Below are 11,320 nucleotides of genomic sequence, written 5' to 3'. Positions count from 1 at the left end.
AGAGAGAGAGAGAGAGAGAGAGAGAGAGAGAGAGAGAGAGAGAGAAAAGAGGAGAGGAGAGGAGAGGAGACGTGAGGAGGGGAGGGGAGGGGAGGGGAGAGCAAAATAGTTCTGCAAAATCAGTTCACTCATTGATCAAGTCTGATAACATGTGCCACCTTCCACATCTGGGTGATGTTTTGCCCAGTAGCAGTGCGTTAAGTGGAAAGAGCTTTAGAGTCAGAGTATATGGATTCATACCCCATCTTTATCACTTACTCTCAGTGTAATCTTAAACAGATTTCTTAAACTGTGTGGATTTCTGTTTCTTCATTTATAAAACCAGGGGGTTGGACTTGATAACATCCAAGGTCCTTTCAGCCCTAAATCAGTTATCCAATGGCCATGGTGATGGGAACATTTCTCTTATGGCTTCAAAGACAGCATGGCCTAGATAAGTTGGTTGGGCAGAAATGACAGAAGAGGCAGGTGTTTAACCTGAGAAATGGACAAGACTGAGGGAGAGAGAGAAGTAATGTGGGTGTGGAGGCATAAAGCTCCTGCTGGCCCCGCCTCTGCTTGTGAATTTGAGGGCTTGGCTCTCTGATACTCAGCCTTGATGCTGGAAGGCTCCAGCTTGGAATGCTTTGTTTGAACTGGTGTAATACCCCCTCTCTCTCTTTCTCCTCAGCTCTTTTGCAGCTAACCATGACAGTATGTACCTACTTTTTTTTTTTTTAAATAAGCATTTTAAAATTACAGACTAGAAAATATGAACATTTCTATACAGAAATGAGGTTAGAAAAGAGGACTTTATGTGAAACCTTGAATCAACCAATACAACTTATTTCATAAACTAAGTACATGTGATTTTATATATTAAATTTAACATGGTAGTACCAGCATTGCCTTGCTTCTCTGTACCTCCTCTTAAACTTCCTTCTAATCTCTTCTGTGCATTTTAAGAAATGTTTTAATGATGCTCTTTTCCTCCTTTTCTTTTTTCTTTCATAATTGCTCCCTTCCACTTTACCCCCAGTTCTCTTCCCTAACCCCTGGCACCAAAGTCTTCCTTTATAACAAATAAGTACAATCAAGTAGAACACATTTTGTTTTATTGATCCAGTATAAAAATGTGTGTCTGCTGCTTCCACTCTAATTCAGTGTCTCTCTGTTAAGAGGTGGGAGGCATGCTTTATCCTCTAGAGCTGTGATTGGTCATCCCATTGATCGGTGTGCACTGGACCCTTCTCTAAGTACTGCTTAGCTAACAAATTTGGACCTTGAAAGCACTGAAGCCAAAACATCAGCATCCCAGCAACAGCAGTCCTGGCAGAATCATCACCTAGGGATTCCAAGAATACCTCCATAGACAATACCCCTTTATATGTATTGTTATTTACTCACATATTCTGCCCACTTGTTTCTGAGATGAAACTTTCTCCTCATGAAATTCAACCTGACTGCAGTGATCTAATTAAAAGTATTCCTGAATTTCTAAAGTTTTGGTAAGAATAGGCATGGGAATGGGAACTCTTTCTGAATGAAACCATATATGTATTTTTTAAAACTGGAAATTAACTTTGGAATTTATACTTCATGTAATCTCACAAAGCCTTCGGAGGGTCTGATGTAAGATGAGGCTGTTAGTTCAGTTAAGGGCCCAAGGAATAAAATCCCTGCATGATTTTTATTCCTATGTTTTGGTGGTAAAAGATCTTGATGGAAAAAAGGAGAAAAACATTAATAATAAGGCAGCACAAGTTAAATTAATTATTCTATTAAAGTTTGGCTTTGATGTATTGTTGTGTGCCAGAGGTAAAGCTGGATTCCCAGAAGCTATTACAGAAGGGTGCAGGCTCTTGCCAGTTCTAAGGTCCTATTGAGCTGGAAGGGTTTGAGTATGGGGCAGCCAACAGATTGTACAGTAGTTGTCTGAAGGTCAGCCTGACTGAGGTTGGGAGAGGGTCATCAACCAATCAGGCATCAAGCATTTATTGAACACCAGGCACTGGTGGATATTAAGACAAAAGATGAACTCGTCCTAGCTCTGAAAGAGTTTACGTTTATCACTGAGGATGAGACTTTTTTTTTTTGGCCGCAGCAATACTGGAAGAACATGAGCTAAGGCACAGAGAGATATGATCTGTGTTAGTGAGAGAACCCACACTGAAAAAAAACCACAAATCCTTGAATATGAGTTAATTGCTTGCTTTATCAATTTATTTATTTATTGTGAATTTTTGCAATTTTATTTTACATTTTTTCAGTTAACGAGCACTTGTTATTTTTCTCTCTTACCTCTCCCCATTGGAAGAACAAAACAAAACAAAATCTTTGTAACAAATATGCATAATCAAGCGAAGTAAATTGCCACATTATTTTGTTCATTTATTTAGAACAATTTCACATTCCCCATCAAGAGAGTTGGTGATAATTAGGGAATCTTAGGTTCAAATCTGGGCAACTTTCTCTAACACACAAGCTCATTGCTTGACATCCTCCACCCTTTTCTTCAGGGGTGGGGGGAGGGGTAGGATTGTTCTTTCAAGACTAATCATCAACTTACCAATTGATCTCTGGTGAAGACTGGTTGAATACAGTATAGTTCTGCTTGGGGCAGCCCCAGCTGTGGAAAGCCATGGAAGAAAAGAGAGAGACCATTACAATGAAGCAAACTAGATCAAAATCATTTGTTAAGAGTATTTAGGAGATAAAAAAAAATTCTGCGCTGAAGTATGCAAAGAAATATGGAAAAAAACTTAGATGAAGTGAAGAAACTTATGCAGAGTCCAGAACATTCAAAGGAGTAACAAAGGAGTCACAGTGGATAGAATGTTGGACTTGGAGGCAGGAAAACTTGAATTCAAATCTTGTCTCAGACACTTACTAGCTGTATGACCCTGAATGAGTCACACTTAACCTCTCCCAGCCTTAGTTTCCTTGTCTATAAATGAGGATAACAGCAGCAATCTCATAGGGTTGTTTTGAGTATCAAAGTAGATAATATGTGTAAAGTGCTTTGCAAGCAACAAAGCTCTATATAAATGCTAACTATATTATAATTATTTCACAAAAATAAAAAAGCCCTGGCAAAATATACAAACTCAGAAGAAAAAGCCATCATAGAGATGCAAAAAAAGATAATTTTGTGAAATTTTACAACATGCTTACAACAAAATAAATTATTTAGAGTTTGTGGTTTCTCATATGGCTTCACTTATCTTTTTTATTAATATTTTGTTGGCAGTAATTAAATTTATAGTAAAATTATTTAAACATAAAATGTTTGCATTTAGCTATAATCTTTCTTCACTGAAAATTTCATGGAATCCCATTATTATTAAATCTTTCATGATCATGCATTCATAGAATTAGATTAAAATATTTTTAAAAATCTAGAAAGGAACTCAGAGATCAATGTTTTATTGATAAGGAAATTGAGGCTTAGACAGAGGAAGAGGTTGGCCTAAGGTTGCACAGTGGGTCAGTAGCTGAGAAGGACTCAAATTCAGTTATTCTGACTCCTATTCCATCACACCAGTACCACCCTTGGAAAACACGAAAAGATGTCATAGATACTTGCTCAGGAGTCAGAGGATTTGGGTTCAAGTCCCCCCGCTTTGCTTACTACCATTGTGACCTTGGACAAGTTACTTGGCTTCTTTGAGCCTCAGTTTCCTCATCTGTAAGATGAAGGGGTTTGACTAGATGGCCTCAGAGGCCCCATTCAGATCTAGAGCAATAATAGATCCGGATCATTACCCACCTTTTTTTCTAGGCTGTGACTTCTGCTCCCTTTTTTTCTCCAACCTCTACCACCTTCCCCTCCAAGAAGATTTCTGGCCCAAAGACCCATGCGCTTACAGTCAGATAGAAGCATGCACCCTTGACCTACAGGGGGAATCTGTTAAGCCTTATTTATTAAGCATCTACTGGGCCACCAGCCTGTGCTGTGAGAAGACAGACAAAAACAAAATAATGCCCAGCCTCAAGCAGCTTACATTTTATCCAGGGAAACAAAATAATTAATTATATACAACAAAATTAGATACAAAATAGAAACAAAGTGAATACAAAGGTAATTTTCAGCATCAGGCCCCTGGGATTGGGGAGAGGCTCAAGAAATGGCTCATTTAAGAGCTCAGAAAGTAGCAAGCTGGCAGAGGTAATAGGGAGGGCATTGCAGGCAATAGGGAGCCATTAGCATTTTTTGTAGCTGTGATATATAGCCCTTCCAGGCGCAGACTGAGAGCAGACCCTCATCAGAAGCAATTCTTTCCCTCCTCCCTTCCCCAATAAATATTTGGACGTAGGCAACTCAATCAAAGTGCTGTTCTAAAAATGTAGTGTAAGGGACTGGACATGGGATTTAACTAGTATAGGGAAATATCTGCTGAGGAAATTGCTACCAATGCAGGTACTACAACTTACAGTTGTAGAGAGTGGTTTAGACCTAGAGCACTGATTTATCCAGGGTCTCACAGTCAATATGTGTGAGAGTTGGGACTCAAACCTAGGTCTTCCTGGCTCCCAGACCAACTTTCTATCTACTATACCATCCTGTCTCTCCTAAAAGGAAAGAGCAATAAAAATAAAATTCTAGAGTGGTTTGAACTTTTCAAAGCTCTAGCAGCACACAATATTTTGTTCTTGCAAAATTCTTTGAGGGTAGGTACAAGTAGATTTTATTTTGTCCATTTACTGGTGAGAACACTGAATCCAAAAAGGCCAAGTGACTTGCCCAAGGTCAAATTAATGGATGAGTTGGGACTAGAATGTGCACTTCTGTGCAGCTTTGGGAGATGACACAATGTTCCTGCCACCCATCCCCAAATCTAATCCTAGGAGAATCACTATCAGCAGCTGTAGCTGCAAAAATACACTGTCTGAGAGCATCTGCAGGAAGGAGATGAGTGTCACTCTGAGGTATAGCACCTGAGACATCAGTCTGAAGTCTGGCTGCTGGAAGGAGGGCTGAGATATTGGGTTTCAAAATCAGAGGTGAGGGAAAGAATGGGAGAAGACAAACAACTAATAAAGTTATAGTGTCCTAGGAAGTCACCACCCCAACCACAAACCACTCAGACCCACCAGATACTCCATCACGTATATGCATATATACATACAATACCCATAAATATGTATGTGTATATATATATTATATATATATAATATATATATGGTGAGTTGGGATTGGAACTGATATATATATATATATATATATACACATATACATATTTGTTTAGAATTGTGTTTTTATAAAAATGTATGTGTATCTATCTGCTTATCTATTCACACATATACATATATGTAGACATACATACATAGTTTTAATCCCAATTCATCAATTACAATTATACATACATATATGTATATCTCTCTGTTTATCTATCAACATATATACATATGTGGATACATACATATACATATGTGTATATATCAGTTCCAATCCCAATTCATAAATTATATTTATATATACATATCTCTGTCTATTGATCTACTGATCTATCTACCTATTTTATAAACTAGTGTATCTCCATAGCAAACATTATTAGAGAGATAGTTATGGTGTCATGGAGAGAGTGCTGGACCTGGAGTTAGGAATAGCTGGGTTTGAATCCCCTCTCAGATACAGTTAATATAACTGTGATCCTGGGCAATTAATTTTATTTCTTTGGACCTCTATTTCCTCATCTGTAAAATGAGGGAGTTTGACCTGATGACTTCTAAGGTCCCTTCTATCTCTAAATCTATGATCCTATGATCGCAAACTTAGCAGATCCCCCTGAGGGGATACATCACAAATGAATAGATCCCTAATACAAACCAGAGAATTTCCAGAATGGATCCTCATTACAAAAATGGGGATCTCTTGCAGACCAAGATGGTTGCCTCGACAACTCACCATCCAATCCCCTGGACTGGGTCATCGAGAAGGACTCGTACAATGTACAAGAGACAGGTGAGCAGCTTTAGAGAAAAGTTGAACAACCTGATCCTCAGACCTGCAAGAGGAAAGAAGCATATTAGGAAGGAATGAAAGGGGTATCAGCAGACATACATGTGCGTGTTCAGACCAAGGCTCCAGGTTCCAGCACCAGCTTTAATTCTCTAGGGATGACAATGACTTCAGTGGGAGCAAATTCACTTTCTCCACTTTAAAGATCAGAGCAGTGTGAGGCATCACCACTGGTCCCTCCCCTCCCTTTAGGGCAGCTAAATAGCACAATGGGTAGAGTGTTGGACTCAGTGTCAGGAAGACCCAAGTTCAAGTTCTTCTTCAGACCCTTCCTAACCGGGTGACCCAGGGCAACTCCCTTGGAATCCCTGGGCTTGCAGTACCCTCACCTCCAAAGTGAAGGGATTGGACTTCATGGCCTCTGAGGTCCCTTCCAGGTCTAAATCTTATGAATCTCGGGCAGACAGAGATGTTTAGGTAGGTCCTTGGAGGGAGCTGTGAGTATTTTACCACGTCCCCGGGTTACCTACTCTCAGCTTCAGTTTTTCTTTGTAGAACGGGGATAATGATAGCACTTGATTTCTAGAGTTGTTTATGAGGATCGAATGAGACAATTTATGAGACATATAAAAATATATGTAAAAGTGCTTTGCAAACCTTAAAGTGCTATGGAACTGCTAGCTAGTATTATTAACAATTATTTCCCAGCCTGCTCATCTTCCTGGGTCTGACATAGGATGCAAATGATTCTAAGCAGTCTCGGCACGCCCCCTTCTTTTTACTCCAGAGCCTCATTTGTCATTGGCTTTGCTGAGGGCCGCCTAATGTCCAAGCAGAGGGAGGCAGGGTGCTTGGGATTTGCTGGTAGAGGCCCCACTTCTACTAGCTTTTATTTTGATCTCCTAAGGCAGAAAATGTGAAGAATGTTATAGAAATAACATTAGACTGCTCTGAGAAGAATTTTTCTTCTTTTTAGTATCATTTAACCATTTTTCTGCTTTCATTATGAATTTAATTTGTTGTTGTTAGTCATTTCAGTGCTGTCCGATTTTTTGTGACCTCATTTGAAGTTTTCTTGGCAGAGATACTGGAACGGTTTGTCATTTCCTTCTCCAGCTCATTTTAAGACGAGGAATTGAGGCAAACAGGGTTAAGTGACTTGTCCAGGGTTACACAGCTAGTCTGTCTGAGTCCAGATTTGAACTCACAAAGATGAGTCTTCCTGACTCCAGGCCCAGCACTCTATCTACCTAGTTGCCTTATATAAATTTAATAAATACCCACAAAGATGAACATTTCAATGTACAAATAAAAGTGAGTTGTACGTGGAACTGTGATCTATTAGATATAGTTTGTTTTCTTTAAAGTGTATATTGAATTTAGCCTTATACTCTAAAGTTGCCCCCCCATTATACACTGCTTGTCTGTGTTCCCTTCTGAACCTCCTTCTGCTCAAAGAGGAGCTTTCAATAAATGCTGATGTAAGGAAGAACATCCTAACAAATAAAGCTGCTACCAAATGATCCAGGCTGCCCCTTAAGGGAGTGAGCACCTACTCACAAGGAGTATTTAAGCAGGGACTGGGTGATCCTGTGAGGGATGCCACAGAACTGATGGGAGGTTTGTGAATGGTCTTTGTGGGCTGTCCTGGTTCTAGAATTCTAGGATTAATTAAAGAAAGGCTGGGCAATTTCCAAGATGTTATGTCAGGCCTCTAGGTTTTTTAGTGCAGCCTCTGACAAATGTTCCTGAAGGCTCTAGGGAGTAGCCTTGGCTTTTGACTTGGAATAAACATTTCTATACAAACTCTAAGATCCAGCCTGTTCACTGGGAAAGCCACTGGTTCTGCCCTTTCTGAGAACTAGAATAGTGCCTTCCTCCCAATACCTATACCTCCCCTCTCTCTCTCCCTCCAACACACACATACTGGAAATGAATTTTTCCTTCCTCCCTCTGAGAAGCACAGAAGGGCTACCGGAAACAGCTAACCTCCCTGAACAGCTGCAGTAGGCAGTGGGGAGGTGACAGTGGGGACTTAGATGCTAAGCTTTAGTGAATTACAGAAGGATATAGTACATAGTGTGCTACATTTGGAGTCAGGAGGCCCTGGGTTTGCATCCCTCCACAGGCACTTAATAGCTGTGTGGCCCTGGGCAAGTTACATGGCCTCTCTGGGCTTGCAGTTCCTTACCTGTAAAATGCAGGGATTAGACTCGATGTCCTCTGAGGTCCCTTCCAGCTCTAAATCTATGGTCCTTTGAATCTCAGGCTGACAGACTGTGGTAGGTCCCCAGAGGGAGCTGAGAGTGTTTGACTATGTCCCTGGCTTTAAACTGGGGTAGATTAGTCTGATGCATCCTGGGGATCAGGGCAGCATAGCCAGGCCCTGCCCTAAACAAAGAAAAACGCTTTTTGGCAACCAGAATACATATCTGGTCTACCCCAAAATGACCTTTGGCATCTCACTCAGGGGACAGCCGCAGGGGCCGTGGATTTTGGCCCCATAAGGGCGCTTCTGATAAGTTTAAGTGTCTAAGGAGCAATCTATTAAAAAAAATACAGCAACAGAATTATAGAGCCATAGAACTGAAAGGGATCTTAGAACATAGCATATATTATGTCAGAGCTAAAAGTTTGTTCAGATTCAACCCTTCGTTTTTCAGAGAGGGATATTGGTGACTCTTAGAATGTCAGTATTGAAAGATATTTTAGAAACTTGATCAAGGTGACCAAGTCAGGCACAAAGCCAGGACATAAACTCATATCTCCTTTCTCCTAAGAATCATGGCAACCTGGTTCAGTGAAAGATCACTGGATTTGGAGTCTGGTGTCCTGGATTCAAGTCCTATTTCTGTCACTGACTTATTACTTGTATGTGTCACTCTATGCAGGAGTTACATCTGCAGCATCCTTGACAGGGTTGTCCATCTTCTGCTTGAACACTTCTAGGGACAGGGAGCTCATTCCTTCAGGAGAAAGTTCAATTCATTTTGTAAAGGCTTTGTTAGGAAGTTCTTCCTTATATGAACCTTTCAGAGAAAAAGCTCAAGCCAGATCCCATTTCCACAACATTCCTCTTATTTTTTTGACTCAGAAAAGAAACTACTAATAGTGATGGGGCCTCTGTCAGATAATTTCAGGTATTAGGGCTTACTCAGGCATTATGTGTCATTCCACAGAGGTAGTGACAGATGTCTCCAAAATAGAAGAGGCCAGTGCCTAGAACAGTACTAACCACATAATTGATATTTAACAAATGCTTGTTGATTGATTGATGCGCAAGACAATTCCCCTTTCTATACCTCAACCCACACAGTCACAGATAATACCTGTGCAATCTTGGACAAGATAATCCATTTCTGTGGGCCTCAGTTACCTCATCTGTAAAATAAGGGTGTTGGACTAGATGACCTCTATAAAGTCTCTTCTAATTCTAAATCTATGATTATGTGATCTCACAGTTTTAAGGGACCTCAGGAATCATCCAGTCCAACTTCCACCTGAGCAAGAATTCCCTCCAATAGTCAGCATCTATATAGCATGTTAAGGTGTACACAGTGCTTTGAAAATATTATCTCACTCTGGTAGTGAGGACTTCCACGTTATAGATAAGGGAACTGAGGCAAACAATGGTTAAGTGACTTGCCCAGAGTCACATAGCTAGTAAATGTCTAAGGCTAGATTTTAAAGACTCCAGGTTCAACTATTTACCCATTGGGCCACCTTGCTTACTCCCCTTATAACATAGGTGTTTGGTGGTTTCTTAACTTTTGCTTCCAAATGTCCAATTAGGGGGATCCAATAAGTGCCCAGGCAGCATCTTCCGTTTTTTGATAGCTCTAATTGTTAGGAAGCTTTTCTGTTTGCCAAATCCAAAGTTGCTGCTCAGCAACTTCTATGCATTGCTCCTAGTTTTTCCTCTGACACCAATTAAAAAAGGTCTGATCCTCCTTCCCTATTTAAATGGGAACCCTTAGAATATTTGAAGACAGCTACCATATCCCTGTGAAGTGTTCTCTTTCAGGCAAACCATCCTAACTTCTATCAGTCCTCATGTGTCATGAGCTTAAGCTCCTTTACTACCCTCACTGTCTTCTGTATGCTGTTCAATTTATCAGTCCACTTCCTTAAAATGTGGGACCCAGAGCTTAACACAACATTCCAGAGGTGGTCCACCAGAGAAGAAAGTACAATAAGATTATCCCTGCCCAAGTCCTGGGACACTATGTCTCTTATTTCCTAATCAATAAAATGAGAGTATTATATGAGAGGATCTCCACAGTCTCTTCAAGCTCTAAATGCTACAATCCTTTGCTAAATGTCTATGATTTTACCTTTAACTGCTTAAAAAGCAGGTGGTAGGATAGCACTGACTATCTAAGATTCCAGAGGTGCTATTGTGAAGCATTCTACCCACCCTTAGACAGAACTGATGGATTCAGGGTATGAGACATATATCTTTTTGGACAAGACCAATGAGGGAATTTGTTTTGCTTAACCATCCATATTTGTTTTTTTTAAATTAATTAATTTATTTTTAGTTTTCAACATTCACCTCCACAAGATTGTCTTCCCATCTCGTCCCTCCCCCTACCCCAAGACAGCATGTTTTCTGAATACCCCTTCCCCTAATCTGCCTTCCCTTCTATCCCCCTCCCTTCTCTTATCCCCTTCCGCTTATATTTTCCTGTAGGGCAGGATAGATTTCTATACCCCAATGCCTGTATATCTTATTTCTCAGTTGCATGTGAAAACAATTTTTACATTTGTTTTTAAAACTTTGGGTTTCAAATTTTCTCCCTTCCTTCTCATTGAGAAGGCAAGCAACTCGAGATAGGTTATACATGTGTAGTCATGCAAAACACTTCCATAGTTGTCATGTTGTGAAAACCTAACTATATTTCACTTCATCCTATCCCAACCATCCCCCCCATTTATTCTATTCTCTTTTTTGACCCTGTCCCTCCTTGGAAGTGTTTGCTTCTGATTACCCCCTCCCCCAATCTGCCCTCCTCTTTATCATCCTTTTGCTCTCTTATGCCATTTCCCCCTATTTTCCTGTAGGGTAAGATAGATTTCCATACCTAACTGAGTATATATGGTATTCCCTTCTTAAGCCAAATCCAATGAGAATAAGATTCACTCATTCCCTCTCACCTTCCCCTGACTTCCCCTGCACTGTAAAAAAAAAAAAGCCTTTTCTTGCCTGTTTTATGTGAGATAATTTACCCCATTCTACCTTTCCCTTTCTTCTTCTCCCAGTATAGTCCTCTCTCACTCCTTAATTTTATTCTCCAGATATCACCCCTTCATCTTCAACTCATCCTGTGCCATCTATCTATCTATCTATCTATCTATCTATCTATCTATCTATCTATC

At 40.2% G+C, this 11,320-nt stretch overlaps 1 protein-coding gene across 4 annotated transcripts in view; it reads right to left on the bottom strand.

The window, feature by feature from the left end:
* KCNT1 (potassium sodium-activated channel subfamily T member 1) overlaps positions 1-11,320 on the bottom strand; it is a 186,531-nt gene that overhangs the window by 67,843 nt on the left and 107,368 nt on the right. For 2 of the 4 annotated variants that reach the window (XM_027869623.1, XM_027869624.1), the window contains exons 3-4: positions 5,888-5,987; positions 2,549-2,608 (exon numbers count right to left, since the gene is read on the bottom strand). In XM_027869623.1, coding sequence (XP_027725424.1) covers positions 2,549-2,608; positions 5,888-5,987 — 160 coding nt within the window. The remainder of the gene's footprint in view (positions 1-2,548; positions 2,609-5,887; positions 5,988-11,320) is intronic. The other 2 variants (XM_027869625.1, XM_027869626.1) reach the window with 1 other exon arrangement.

Source organism: Vombatus ursinus, unplaced genomic scaffold (assembly GCF_900497805.2).
Source record: "Vombatus ursinus unplaced genomic scaffold, bare-nosed wombat genome assembly UNPS02014793.1, whole genome shotgun sequence".
NCBI classification, from domain to species: domain Eukaryota; kingdom Metazoa; phylum Chordata; class Mammalia; order Diprotodontia; family Vombatidae; genus Vombatus; species Vombatus ursinus.
Note: the sequence above shows the minus strand (reverse complement) of the source record. Positions and strands in the feature narration are given on the sequence as shown.